The sequence below is a fragment of the Xiphophorus hellerii genome, chromosome 10 (assembly GCF_003331165.1).
Source record: "Xiphophorus hellerii strain 12219 chromosome 10, Xiphophorus_hellerii-4.1, whole genome shotgun sequence".
Classification (NCBI taxonomy): Eukaryota; Metazoa; Chordata; class Actinopteri; order Cyprinodontiformes; family Poeciliidae; genus Xiphophorus; species Xiphophorus hellerii.
Window position 1 is genome coordinate 24,479,825 of NC_045681.1, and position 15,286 is coordinate 24,495,110.

Genomic DNA, 15,286 nt, shown 5'->3' on the forward strand with positions numbered 1-15,286 from the left:
CAACAACATGTTGTTGAATAACAGTCATTGTCCTTTAAATTTCTTATTTTAAGAATCCTTCTTTGCGAGATCATCTCTAGAGATCCCAGAACAGAATCTTTGTCAGTTTCTTCAGCTTTCTAAGTCCGGGGTTCTCATGCTGCTTCCCCAACAGGTAATGCCAGATGACATGGCTCCCTCCACAACAGGCTTATAGAAGATATGCAGCATCTTGCAGTAAATACTGAAGATTGTGTGAGCAGGCACTATATGTTTTTTGGTAAAAGACATGGATTAAGAGGAAAGATGAAATAATTTGCTTGATTTCCGTTAACTGCAAAGATCAAGAATTGGATCAGAGTATTTTGTATATTCAAACACTGTAAGAGAACTTTTAAAGTGTTTCTATGTGTCTGGGATACAACCAAACAGAATGCAAATAAACTGGTTTCTACCACAGCTGCCTGGTGGCACATTTGCTAGATGTGATGTAAGTTTTCTTTGTCTACATTACTGCACCTGCACTTTCCAGGGCGTAGGTGAGATTTTATGTACCATTTGGTGTGAACTGACATTTTATGAATGAAGTGAATTATAATTGAAATGAGCTGTGATCTTCTTAGATGGAAGAATGAACATTTTTATATGAGGCATGAAGCTTGAATCAAAATTTTAAACAACATAGGCTATTGTTGAGCTTACTCTTAATACAACATACATTTCAGGTCAGTTTGCTTCCTCTAAACTCAGCAAATCTCTGGATTTGAATTGTGGGACATTTTTTGAAATCTTGCTGATCTGTTAGATAAGATTTAAGTCAGGACTCTGTCTGGGCACATCTTGATATTCTAGTCAGAGGAAACATAAAAAGTTTAAGCTTATCAGGTAACTGGGGTAAAAAGGGAAGGAGTAACCGGAAGTCGATTTATTAAGCTAGTATTCTTTGAATTCTCCGTTTTAATTTTCCCCTTGACATTTAACTAATTAAATTCTTAAATAGTAAGGAATGCTGGAAATAGTTTTCGGTCACGTTTTATAGACATAAATGAGATATCGTATAATAATAATAATAATAATAATAATAATAATAATAATAATAATAATAATAATACTTTTTAATAATTTTATATTTAAAAACAATAATTATTACTACTATTATTATTATTATTATTGCTGAATTTAGATCTGCTTCGCCTGTCTTATTTTTTAGGCGACAACCGGAAGCCGACCCTGGCTCTGCTCACATTAACGGCAGTAGGAAGTGGTCAGGATGTGTTTGTGTCGCTGTTCCAGAAATGAAAATCATTGAATCAGCGTTGGACAGGGAGCTAAGCGTCCCCGCTGGACGCCGCGCTGTGTCACGAAATCTGTGCCGTGGCGTGGCTCGGTAGTCTACTGCCTGCTCTTCTGGTTCCACCCGAACCAGCCTTCACTCGAAGGCATTTGACATTTACATCAGAATTGTGTGATTGCGAAATGACAGCGGGAAACGCGAAGTGCTACATTGATGGCTTTCGAGCGTTACGTTAGGCGTTCGACCCAGGTCTGTCTTTTGAACTTTCGAGATGTCGGGAGCTAACGTCATGGAGTCCACCAAAGCGCTCGGTAAACTGGAACTGAGCCCCGGATTGGCCGCTATTGGGGACAGCGCTTCCATGAACAAGTCCGGCCAGCAGCTTCTGGGACCACAGGACCACGCTCACCTGAACGGCTGTGTCCCACTTTCTCATCAGGTGGCAGGTCACAAGTATGGAGTGAAGAAAGTTGGTAAGTAAAGGCCTGTATATTAATAAACTACATCTGTACGTGGCTAATGATTTACTAGTGGGGGTAGTAAGAGTAATAGAAAACCAGCAGCAGTCAGACGTTTGTTTGCTGCTGTTTGCGGATGAATGATTCATTTAAAAGGGTGTGGATCATTCCAGATATTTTCAGGAAAAAACGATGGGTGTGACCAAGTTTCAGGTCCAAAGCAAACACAGGCGAGTCCCAAGTTAAGTTCAGGCCATAAACTTTAATTGTAATCACAGTAATAATGTAAGAACTCTCAAACTTATACATTGAAAAGATGTATTTGTTAGCTCCAACAACCAGAAGGAAACTTCAGAAATATGGCTCATAGTTTTTTTTTTCCTGTTGTAGAACAACATGGAATTAACATTCATTCATTCATTCATTCATTCATTAAAAAGACGTTACAATGTTAAATTTAGCTTTCATTTACATGGCCAACCTGGGCAAGTGGCCTGAGAGATGTAGCATGTATTTTGCTGCAGCTTGCGTATTGCTGCAGCTTGCATGTTGCAGCAACATATGGAGAGACTCTGCTAAAAGGCCAGAGGTGTTCAATGGACTAGCAATGGACACCCCCCCCCCCCCCCCCCCCCCCCAATCCAGAATGGCTCCATTATTATGCTCTGTGTAAGATATCAAGGAATGTCAACTTAAAAGGCTCAAATCCAAGTGAAATCAAGACATTTCTGATTTATAGCAAGTCAAGACTCAAGTCATTGATTTCAACCTGACTTGTCCTGTACCTGGGGTCCGTACTGAGGGCTGGGCAATGTAGCTGAAAAACAAGGTATCCAATGTTTTTCATACCAAGTCCGATTTCTGATCTGAATTTTTTTTTCTCACTTTCACCTCTTAAAAAGACCTTATCAGTGTCAAATTTATTTATATAGCACTTTTAAGAACTGGTTTAAAACTGCACCAAATGCTATACACAAACAATGAATAGATAGAAAATATTTTCAAGAACTTGCTTTTATGTCAGTCATCCCTACTGACAGTTGACCTGATTTTCAACTAAATACAAGTAGTAAAACCGACTTGTAAAACAAGATGGTGGGCCCTGGATGGCCTGGCTGACTTCATTCTTTACTATGGAAGGCCAAAGAGTGCATTGGTGGAAAAACAAAAAATCAGATTTTCCAAAAGTTAATGCTTTGTAAACAGCAAATTTGATGAATTGGTAATATTGATTTGTTGGTCAGCCCCAGTTGTAGTGTGATTGAAAAGTTGACTGGACAGGTAGAACTGGGGAAAACCTGTGTTGACATGAAACAACAGAAATGTGAAGTTCACTCATCTTTGATGACTTTCCTTTAAAGCATTAATATATAAATAACACGACCAGAATTTTCTACCAGCTCAAGCAGCTGTGGTACTTAAGCTAAAAAACAGGCATTACTAAACTACGTTAAATATTGTTCTAAACAATAGTACAATATTACTACTCTATTTCAGTGAGACGACTAACATGTAAAGGTTTAAATATAGTTCTTTAAAAGAAGAATAAAATCCGTTTGAGTTTGGGATCTAGGCTCTGACCTTGCCACTTCGTTTACCAAGTGGGAATTATGGTGAAGTTGACATTCCCAGTCAGAATTCCAACTTCAGTGGTGTTCTCATTGTACTTCCTACTTGGGACTAGTTCAGCAGAGCTAAACAAAATTTTTAGTGCAAAGAAAACTATCCATCCATTATGTTCCACTCATCCCAGGTCGGGTTGCGGAGCAGCAGCTTAAGCAGGGAGGCCCAGACTCCCCTCTCCACAGCCACTTGGCCAGCTTCTCTGGGGGAATCCCAAGGCAAGAGAAACTCAGGCTACTTCCACACAGCAGGCAAAAGCAACCCAAACTCAATATTTTTATTTTTGTCCAAATGGGACTCATCCAACTTTATTACTTGAGTCTGAACAGCCCAATTCCAATCTTCTCACCCCCCCTCCCCAAAATCCAATTTGTGCCATTTCCGTAAGTGGTACTAAATGAAGTGTCAAAGTTTTCAAAGTGTCTGGTTGGTTAAGTCATATTTTATCAGACTTTTTCACTCATTGAAACCAGAACTTCTTCTGGTCATAATTCTACACCAGAAGAAGCCAGATGTGGTAAATAGCTGAGACTCTGCTCAGCTTTCTGTTCCACCCGAGGCGGCGGCATCATTATTACTGTTGGTGAGCTGCTGTGTGACGTCTACGTCCTTCTGCACATGCGGGTCTCGTAAACCGTTCACACAGAAATCTCGTTGCGATTGCACGTAGTATGAATGACCATTCAAAAAAAAAAAGAATCGGATTTCATCCAAAACTTGGAATCGATCATTAAACATGCTTTGTGAATGTAGCCATTCAGGGAAAAAATGTGTTTTAATCATTCCATTTTTTCCAGTCTCACTGTGTAAAGAGTTGCTTGCTCATTTCTGGTGACAAATGCACCAAAGAATGAGGATCAGGCCATCTTCAATCGGTGTCAAAAATAATCATAAATAAGTAAACGGCTGACGTAAGTAGCTAAGTATTGCACAGGATGCGCCGCGGTAAGATCCAGGCTAAAAGCTACAGCTGGTACAAGCTACAGTGTCCAGCTGTTGCAAAAAAAGATAGCATTTTTTATGCCTATAAACTTTTATAGACTGTCAATAATTAATCAGTTCCCTGCCAAATATTAACCAAGATGATAACATTTCCCACTACAGGCAAAGAGAAGTGCACTTCTATGAAAGGTCTATCAAGTTAGTACAAAACTATTGACATTTTCCTCTACTACTTCTGTACATTATCAGCTTTTAAAATAGCTGAATATAAAAATCTTTATAGTAATGGCTTTCACTATAAAGAAAGACGGGACCTTTTCACATGGTTATGAGTTATGGCTAAGCCCCTTCTCCAGGCCTCCTTCCTGTTCCTTTAGTGATCTCAAAGTGGGGCAGAGAGTAAAAACCACAGTTCACAACAAGCTACAGTGTGTTTCCACATTGTTGTGTAGGCAGAGACTGGTTACACAAGATTAAGAGTCAATAATGTTAATAACTGTTTTGTCATTGACTTACCAGGACGACGCACAGGTTTCTCTCATGTTTCCCAGTGACAGAAACATTCTCATGCCTTGGCATAATCAATGAACAGATCAGAAAAGTCATTCAAGAAATCTTTGTTATATTTGAGAGTCCTGTAAATAATCTCCACAGAACACTGAGAGTGAGCCAGTTCAAGCATACTGGTACATCTCAAAATATTGCATAAAATTTCATCATATCTTGCCAGTCGTCTGAGAAAGTGAAACACTCATGTTAAAGATGTTCATTACACACAGAGTAAAACATTTTAAGCTTTTATGTTTTTAGCAATTTGAATGATTATAGCTTATATATTTTTTCTCTCTCTCGAAAATGCTCAAAAACATTGGATTTCCATGACTGATGGCTCCCACCTGCAGGGGGCAGTATTTATACAGTTAAAACAAAAGGTCACATTTTCATATAAATGTTGCTTAATTCCTTGCAGATATTTGCACCACCAAATCTGTTATTTTGACTACAAAAAAAAAAAAAAAAATGCTGGAGGGGTTGGTAAAGAGTACTGGTAGACTGTAGGTAATTGAAAGATGGATGACTGGAAAAATATCTTGGGTAATGCTAAGAGTTGACAGATAAATGAAGGTGGATATTTTATCATGACAATGAATCTAAACATACAGCAAAAGAAACTGGCATTTTCATAAGAAGGAGTGTAACAGTGCTGGAACGGCCTTATTAAGCTCCTGGATTTAAATGTAATTGAAGATCCATGGAAAAACCCTGAAGACTTGAGTGTTTAGTAGAATCCTTCACAACCGCCAAGATGTGAATAATAGTTTCTCCATACAAGAAACATCTTAAATGCATCTTACCTTTTTGCCAATGTCCAATTCCTTTCCCGTCAGTCACTTGATCTGGAGGAGAAACATCATGTTCAATAGTTGATCAGCCATCTTTGTGTTCTTCATGTCTGAGGTTATTTTTTACACCTGGAAGCTCAACTTTCCGAACAGCCTGGGGATAATAATAGATCAAAACAATGAATAAAGCAGATACTGAATTCTTTTGATGGTCATTAGCATAATTCTGTTTTGCATAAATCAGCATAAGCATTGCATTCATAAACATAACTGAATATTCATACTGTCTGTCTGTGTGCTGCAGGTATTTTACAACACCCAGATGGAACGGTCTTGAAGCAAGTTCAGCCTCCACCCAGAGGACCACGAGAAATGCAGTTTTATAGCATGGTAAATAAAATTCTCACATTTTTTGTCCAGACAAATATTTCAGTTAGTTTGTTTTGGGGGGGTTTGGAAAAAAGAAACAGATTTTTGACTGGATTTTTGGAGTGGACTGGTGTAGGTTCTCAGCTGAGTGCTTCAGTAGAGGCAATTTGGACTTCTTCCCCTGTCTCTGGGAGACTTTTCACCTCTAATTCAAAAGACGGCTTTAGTTCTAAACATGGTTGGAAGTAACATTCTTATAGATTCAGTCAGAACCGTCGCAGTAAGAGAACGGCTTCAAGCTGCTCCTGGATGACAGAGATCCTCACCTGATCTCTGCGTCTGAGTCCAGCCAGCTGCTCCTATCTGGAATCTTCTCCTGTTCATTGTGATCCACATCTTAGGATCCTAGGAATCTAGTTTCAGCTCCTGTTCCTAAAGGCTCATTCACACCAACCTTGGTGAATCCACTTTAGTGGAACTCCAGTCTGTTTGGAACCTCAGAACATTGTTCTGAGCCGTATGCAATGAAATTTCGTTCTGTATACACCCTGTGCATGCAAAATGATAATAAAGTCAGTCTAAGTCTAAGTTGTCCAGAAAGTCTGGTTGGTTTGGTGAGGTGTGAAGGACCTAAAAAGTGAACTCTGGTCTGCCGACAAATCTAGGAGTCGGTTTGATTGAAGTGAACTCTGGTGCGGTTCAATTGCATAGGTGAACGCCAAGCGGACATATCCATTCCAAAAGCAGGAAATGGATTATAGTGCAAGGCATTCTGGGTAAATACAACCAAAACATACGCGAGAGTCTGACTTTAACGGGAGAAATGGCTCAAAGTCTTTTACCCAATTTAAAAGAGAAATCATTTCACCACTAAAGTCTGACGTCACTCCATTGTTGTTCACATTTTGTGACGGAAGTTGTGCTGAGTGTCTTCTTCAGAGGCTTTTGTGTTCTTTCCTTCAGTGGTCCTTGGTGCAGCGCCCCACAGGTGACGTGGGGAACGTGTTTTTCGAATGGTTTGGATTGTCTAACACAGTGTAGTGCGAAAGAGAATCGCAGCAGCTGGAAATGGAACAAAGGTTGTGGTTTTGGTCCCCAGTAGAATCGTGTCTACCAGACCGTCAGGTGTGAATACACACCAGGTTACTTGAATATTTATTGGAGACCAAAAAAAAAAAAAAATTCTTAATGACATTAAAACTACTGATAGTTCTGTTCTTATTCTGTCACAATGGGATGTTCTCTTTGGAGAACATTTCAAACATTTCCATATGAGTCAAAGCTGTTTCTGCTTCTGGTCTGACAGTACGGCATGAGTTTCATTGTGTGTGTGTGTATCTGGATGTTCATCATAGGTGTTTGCAGAGGACTGCTCTGATCCTTGTCTGCTGGACCTCCAGAAACACCTTCCCAAATATTACGGCACCTGGTCGTCTCCTGACAGCCCAAACGGTGAGAAACAAACTATGGCCTCATCTCCTTTTCACAACTTTCACACAAAGGCCTCATTGACTAAAGGAAACTAATTTCTATACGATGACTCTTTGTGATGTCATTGACGCAGAGCTCTACCTGAAGCTGGAGGATGTGACGAGTCGCTTCAACAAGCCGTGCATCATGGATGTGAAGCTGGGCCGCAGAAGCTACGATCCGCTCGCTTCCCAGGAGAAACGGGAGCAGCAGATCAGAAAATACCCTCTGATGGAGGAGATTGGATTCCTGATCCTGGGCATGAGGGTCAGCTCTTTATGTTGGCTTAATAACTGACTGAGTATAAATAATATTTAGAATGATATTTTTTCGCCATGTGGAGTTGATCTGCAGACCACAACACATTATGATTATTTTCATTTTAAAACTTCTTAAGCATAAAGCTGTTAAGGGTTTTATATTGTAGAGATGGTTGAAATGTTGCTAACAAATGATCCAGATCTGAGGTGAGTCCAGCTGTACAGTTAGTGTGACTCGACCCAGACTGCAGCTGATCATGTAGCATGTTGCATACTTCAGGAGGAGCTCCAGAGTCTGGACATTTGGCCAAAAGCCTCTCCACAGCATCCACCTCTTCACAGTGATGCCACATTTTACTGATGCTGTGAGGTTTACCTGCTTTAGCTATGTTAGCTGTGTTAGCAGCTGTGTTACCTGATGCTTCAGCTGCCTTGTCATTTATAGAGCTAAACGTATCGACGACTTTCTGCTGCAGTTCATTTAGCCTCCTGTAAAAACAAAAAAAACCAACCTCTCAGACAGTGAAGCCTCTTCAGATCCAAAGCATGAACAATCTATACTTAATTTTTTCTTTATTTTGTTTGGTCCAGCTGCAGTAAGTAACTTTTATAAACAATAATTATAATTTTTTAAAACATTTTTGTTAAAATATGTCTTGATGGGCGTGCCGTAGGGGATAGCACGACCCAAGTTTGAAGGTCTTGAGTCCTCGACGCGGCTGTCGCGGGTTCGACTCCCGGACCCGACGATATTTGCCGCATGTCTTCCCCCCTTTCATTCCCCCTTTACTGTCAGCCTACTATCATATAAGGGACACTAGAGCCCACAAAAAGACCCCCTGGAGGGGAGAAAAAAAATGTCTCGATGTCAGAAACTCTGTCGGAAATAACCAAGATTGACTAGCACATTGACTAGCACGTACACTGGCATGACTTATAGCGCTAAGACCCTCCTCCTGTCTCTGATTGGTTGTTTCTGACAGAGTGGTGTATTTCTGCAGATGACCGTAGAAACTCAGGGAGACGTCAGAGGAGCTTGCTTTTTTATTTATTTTTTTTGTCTCATGTTCCACTATCACAATGTGACATTAAAAAACAAAACATTGTTTATAAAGTTATATACTGCAACTTTAAGATTAAATTCTAGTTGTGCTTTTATAAGGTGGTGTTGAAGTAACGCCTGGTGGCCCGCCAGGCTGATAATGAACTGAGTTTGTAGAAGAAGACCACCATGTTGATGAATCCTTGCTGTTTTTCAGGTGTATGATGTTCGCAGTGAAACGTTCAACTCCTACAACCAGCACTATGGAAGGGCCCTGGCTCAGGACACGGTTAAAGATGGTGCGTTTGTTCATCTTATCTTATTCTCACACTTCTATATTTGCCTAACTATTTTCATGAATAGCAATTCAAACAGACAACAACTTTAGTTTTATCAATTGAGACAAAGACAGCCGATAAGCATCTGTGAGCAACAGATAACCTCAATTTCCCTATGGGATTAATAAAGTTCAACCTAACCTAACCTAAGCTGTCCCTGTGTGTCCGGTGTTCCTCTGCAGGTTTAGCTACGTTCTTCGAGAACGGCGTGTGTTTGAGGAGGGACGCCGTCCGGGCCAGCATCTGCAGGGTGCAGCACATTCTCAACTGGTTTCATTCCCAGCACCAGCTGGCCTTCTACGCCAGCTCCCTTCTTTTCGTCTACGAGGGTCTTCCCTCCTCTTTCACCTCATCCTCCCTGTCATCTCTCCTCATCGGCCCATCAGTCGGCGACGCCGTGGTGAAAACCGCCCATTCGGTGCTGGTTAGCGATGGCGGTCAGAGGCAGGAAGAGGAAGCGGGTCAGCAGGAAGCTGGACAGGAAAACAAGCTAGCCGAGTACAACAACAACACCGAGGTGGGCGTTTTATGGGACAGCAGCATCTCCACGGTTCTCACCAATCACAGGAAGGACGGGGACAAGCCCTGTGTCCGGGGTCACCTCCACCTCAGCAGGGTGGACGATGTAGTTGCTGAGGTAACGAGAGCCTCCGATCTCGCTCCTGCGCCGTACGAAGAAGACAACACATGTCAGAGGAAGGCCGACCCGAAGCTGTCGCCAAACGGGAACAGAAACCAGGATGGAGACAGAGGCAGGACAGAGGAGGACGAGGACGGGCTGGAGGGACAGAGGGGGACAGATGGACAGGGCGGGACGGGAGACGCAGCCGTGGAAGTCAGAATGATCGACTTTGCTCATGTTTTCCCAAGCGATAGCCTGGACCACGGCTACATCTACGGCTTGAAACACCTGCTGACGGTGCTGGAGCAGATCCTGTGTGACGCCGCTCAGAGCGCGCTCAGTCCGCCTACCTCCTGAAGTCCACAACCAACCACTGTGTCTTCTTCTCAGTTAACGCAGAACTGGAGCGGACTGAAGTCTGACGGATGAGCCGCCATTGATTCTTCTTATCCTGATGGCTTTAGCTGCGTTTCTGTTAGTGACTGCGTCCCGTATTTTATCACAGGTTTTATTGTCGTGAACATGCGTTAGCGCCTCAGCTTTTGGTTGTCTTGGAAAAGTTCTGGATAAATAATATTTTAAGTTATAAAAACAGAATGCAGCCTGTATTTCCCACAACTTGTGGGTTGTTTCTCTGCAATTTAATTCCACAGAACGTACCACCTGGAAGTCCCAGGAGTTCATCCTGCATCTATACTACGTGTTTCTACGCTGTACCCTGATTCCAGCTGATTAGGTTCCAGCCCCCCCAGTCCCCCCTCCTCCCAACACCCTGTAAGTTGTGGGACGCGCAGGCTGCATTACGACCTGCTACCTTCATACCATCATCCCCTGATCACTGGAAAGTCTTTTACTTTTAGCATGCTTCAAATGAGCTACATGTTCCTGTTTTTCTCATCTCTTTATAAGATATGTGTTCTATAATATCACTTTACATTATGCAACTGTATAAGTTCTATTTTGACAAGATATAATGAATTAGTGACGTTTTCAGACTGTCTGGCTCTGTGCCAGGCACATAATCAACTCCTAATGCAACTCCCAGTCTGATCACCTGACTAATTATTCATTCATTCATTCATTCATTCATTCATTCATTCATTCATTCATTCATTCATTCATTCATTCATTCATTCCAGAGGAATTAAAAACAAAGCTCTATCAGGAATGGAGTTATGCTGCTACTGACCTGATCCGCGTCTTTAGGAAAAAAACCAGATCTGTCAGTCTTTCATCAGATCTGTTTGAGTTTAAATCACTTTCAGCTGAGAACTGGACTGACTTTATATTTGTTTACAGGAGAAAGCAGGAGTGAAAAAAGGTAAATCAGGGGTTTGATCAGCTGTCCATGAATAAACTGCAACTCGTTTCTAAAAAGCTTAAAGGAGTCAGTGGTGGAAAAGACTCGGAAAATGATGATTATGTTGGAATCAGATGTTAATTTAGTGCTTTTCTTTAAACCACTGACGACTAACTCAGGTATCCTCCCTATCTCTTTAGTGTGTGTGTGTGGGCGTGGGTGTGTGTGTGTAAATCAATGCTATATGCTGTATAACTGGTGGTCTTTCTACTTGATGTTGGTTGATTTTTATTTTTGTAATCTCATGGCTAACCGGATTTCATTGCTGTTGACCTTGACCTTATTTTAAACTTTTATATTTGATTTTCATTTTTACCTCTTGACAGGAAGCTTGATGTATTTACCTTTTACTGTTGCTGTGTAAAAAGTTTCCTTTTGGAATCATCTCTCCTCCTCGCTGGTCTAATTTTTCTCTCCGCCTCCAAACGATGTGAGGAACAGGAAGTATCCGACGTTTCACTGCTTGTTTCTGTTTTAGAGTTGCAATATTATTTCAAAAAGCCTTTAAATTAAACTCACCAATTGATTTCCACTGAGGTTCGTCTTGAAACGAACACAGCTATCAGTTGGAGATTATTCCACTCTGTGGAATTATCTCTTAGTTATTATTAAAGGTTATTCCCAAATGTTGGATTTGGGATTTAAATCCTCTTTCTCTTGGTTGTTGTAAAGGAGCTTTTTATACTGTCTGCTTCCACACTGATCATTTAGACTTTCGGGCGGTATGAGGACGAAATGGGAAAAGCTGCTCTTAACCTGAATGAAGCTGGTGAACAGTCTGAATGTGTTTCAATGAGTTTTCTGCAGTAATGTGCTACTTTTTATGAATGAAAACACTGAGCAGCCCTTAGTTTTGAGCTAATCTAACTATTTTACCAAAGTTGGAATGATGGCTCATCTCCCACTTTGTATACATGTGACAGTTCTACTACTGTCAAGCCACGTCTAACAAAAATGGCTGAATAAATTTAAAGACCAAAGTTGTTGTTTTTGTGAACAAATGCATATGTAAAGCCCATCATAATGTTGGGCTTTACATATGCCCAACATTATGATGGGCATATGAATTATTTACTTGAATTATTTACCACCAATTATTGTTTGCCCAATCTAATTTATTTTTATGTATTTTTTTTGTAATTTCTAAAACTCAAGTCATTTCTTAAAATGTTGGAAGCTTTTAGCTCTTGGTCTGCTAAAACAAGATTCTGAAGCATTTCACAATATTTGTTTTCTATATCATTTTCATATCAAAAAGCTTTAATCTAAAGTTTATTTATATATCAAGAAATAATTCAAGTCTCTTAAAGAAACATGTCATAGTAGGAGTTGGTAAAAGAAAACAAAAAAATACTCAATTCATAGGTGGAGTTCTTGCTGTAAAAATCTCAGTTCAATCTACAGAAAAGAAACGTATTCTCCCATCTCTTTTGGAATAAAATGTTTGTGTTTACCAGCTCTGCTGCTGACATTTGGATAAACAGACTTGATCCGCTGCAGAACACCAACTGCAGTTTCCTGCAGGTTGTCACATGTTGCCATCAAGTTCTCATTGATTTCTGTTTGGAATTTCATCTATGTTGGAGACGCCGCCATTGTCTGTAATGTAGTGTGTCCCATGTTTTCTCATATTATTGAGTTTGTGTTTACTGTGCCATGGCATATTTAATACTGTTGGGTTTTCTGTGCCCTCCTGTACATTCAGATCTTTTGGAGCCATTCCTGCTCTCTGGGAACGGCGACTTCAGAGAAAGAAAGCAACTGTCAGGAATTCCTGCGGCAGCTGAACTTTGTTTTTGGGTTATCACGCGTACAACTGATGTTAGTTGGGCACCAAATAACAGTGAATGGATGGTGAAATGATAAAAAAAATGTCTGGATTTTCTTTATTTTGAATAATTTCTTCAACAGATTTTCCCCTGAGATGAATTAAACCGCATATATTTCAAATTAAGGGGACAAAAAGTTTTGATCTGATTAATGCTGGTCAGATTTTCTACAACACAAGGCAACATTTTAACAGGGTGAAACCTTTTGAGAGCCACTGTACGTTTAGTTTTTGTACCACTGTTAAAACACTGGAGATGCTTTTTAATGCTACGGTAAATCTCAGTGCTTCAGTCCTGTCCACATCATTTTAACCCATGACAATGAATTGATGTAATGCTAAACTTTATTCAGTAATTGTTTTAATCTTAAACAAAAAGACTGAGATGTTATGTTTTCCCTAATATGGCTATTTTTAATAAACCTTGTCTTTTGTAATAAATAAATCTGTGCAAAATGTTTGTCTTCTTTTAGGATGTTTTCCAGGAATTACTCAAGTTGTACTGTTATTTTTATTTTTCCTCCATGGGCCAACTGGTTTAGAGCTGCACTCTCCTGTCTTCATACTCTGGATGATGTGCTGATAATATGATGCTGTGTGTGAGCAAGCAACTTTCCTCTGATACAAAATGTATTTGAAACCAAATCTTTATCGGTCAAACATTTTTAAGAGGAGGGGTCATTTGGACCCCACTAGATATTTCTCCTGTGTGAGCATGGCAGGGCCACGTGTGTCTTTCTGCTTGTCTTTGTGTGACTTTGGCAACTGATGGTTTGACGAGACACCTAGGGCCTGTCACGATAACAAATTTTGAAGGACAAATTGTTCCAGGAGTTATGATAAAAAATGATGTTTTGAGACAATGGTAATGGCAAAATAATAATGCAAGAACACATTCTCAAAGATCTGTAAACTTTAAATTCTTATGAACATTTAACTCTGGAACTGGAAAACATTTTAAATATCCAAAATAAACAAAACAGCAAATAAAATGAATTTTGAAGTCTTTGTAGACAAAACTGAACTTTGAAAATAAGAGCTAATTGAGACCAAAGCACCAAACTGAAGACTTTTATCATCCAGTTTTTGTTAGAGAGGAAAAAAAGAGAAATGATATATCATGCCAATGGAAATTGAGTTTAATTTATCATGCCATTGATTTGATTATTGTGACAGGTCTAGGCCTCCTACTCATCTTCATCCAGGTTGTCTCAAGGCTAATATAGCAGTTCTGGGTTCCAGTTTGCAGTAGGTGGAAGGATAACGAATAATAATTTGAATTACGGTATGAGTCATTTACTAGATCTGTGAAACAAAGTTACCAGAAAAATGGTAGGTAGTGTAAAATAAAGGAGTCTATCTTCAAAATATTTTATTATGCAATGCAATCATAGAAAATATAATTTTGACTTGATTCAAAATATTTAATAAAACTTATTCCTATATATTAATAAACAGAACAAAGACATGGCCGAGGCTCCTGCACCGTGTGAACAGGTGAGGGGTAAACCGGCTAACTGGGGCTGACAGGGAGAGTTAGCCATGGCTAACATGGGATTCTGTTGAGAGGATGCAACCTGTCAAGTACAAATATAGTAAAACTTTTTTTTTCTCTTGCAGTTAAAGTGAAACATTTCATACCTAATCTGCACTAGGTTGTAGTGTTTTCAACTGAAACGTTCTGCAAATATGTCAATATGAACTCCCTTTCTAAGAGCTAGAGAAGATGAATCCATTAACTACAGAAAAATGCCAGAAGAACAAAAATATTTTGTAATAAACATTCCTTGAAATAAGGTAATTTCACCTGGATTATTGGCACTAAATTATCATAGTTTCTTCTGAAACTTGTTCTAAATGTAATTGTTTATTATTAACAATTCACTTTAGAAAATAGAGCAATAGGAGCAGGAAGCCAGATGTTTGGACAGAAATTGGCTGTTACCCTAACCGCATTCTGACACCTGGTGTGATGTATGGATTGTAATGAACCAGTTTGACTTACTGTACGGTCCCCTGAGATGGATTTTGTTGTGAGTAGGCACTATTTAAAGAAAGTGGAATGATCAGAAACACATAAAGCATAGAGTTGATTTTCATCTCAAACAGTGAATATACACCCTAATCAAAACCCCACTAAATAATTTGAACAATAACACAGCCTTCACATTTTCAACCACATTAAATATTAAAGCTGCAGTATGCATGTAATCTGTGAAAAAGAAAAGGAAAATAAAAATCAAGTTCCTCTGCTGCTTCCTGTGGCCCTACAGCCATCTACAAAGTTCTGTCAGAAACAGCCAATCAGAGCCAGGAGGAGGGTCCTTAGTGTTTTCAATCAATCTCATGTACTTGCTG

At 39.8% G+C, this 15,286-nt stretch overlaps 1 protein-coding gene across 1 annotated transcript; it reads left to right on the top strand.

Moving 5' to 3' along the window:
• Window positions 1-1,211: 1,211 nt before the first annotated feature.
• ipmkb (inositol polyphosphate multikinase b) lies at window positions 1,212-13,388 on the top strand. The gene is made up of 6 exons (XM_032573948.1): window positions 1,212-1,746; window positions 5,944-6,029; window positions 7,364-7,460; window positions 7,573-7,745; window positions 8,998-9,079; window positions 9,301-13,388. Exons 1-6 carry the CDS (start codon window positions 1,545-1,547, stop codon window positions 10,095-10,097), a joined length of 1,437 nt encoding a protein of 478 aa, XP_032429839.1. The 5' UTR covers window positions 1,212-1,544; the 3' UTR covers window positions 10,098-13,388.
• The last annotated feature ends 1,898 nt before the right edge of the window (window positions 13,389-15,286 follow it).

Excerpts from the sequence above, each read along its gene's own strand:
- ipmkb (XM_032573948.1), top strand. The coding sequence starts at position 1,545 with ATGTCGGGAGCTAACGTCATGGAGTCCACCAAAGCGCTCGGTAAACTG. Across the intron at positions 1,747-5,943 it reads GTATGGAGTGAAGAAAGTTG|GTATTTTACAACACCCAGAT; the intron begins GTAAGTAAAGGC and ends TGTGTGCTGCAG. Across the intron at positions 9,080-9,300 it reads TCAGGACACGGTTAAAGATG|GTTTAGCTACGTTCTTCGAG; the intron begins GTGCGTTTGTTC and ends GTTCCTCTGCAG.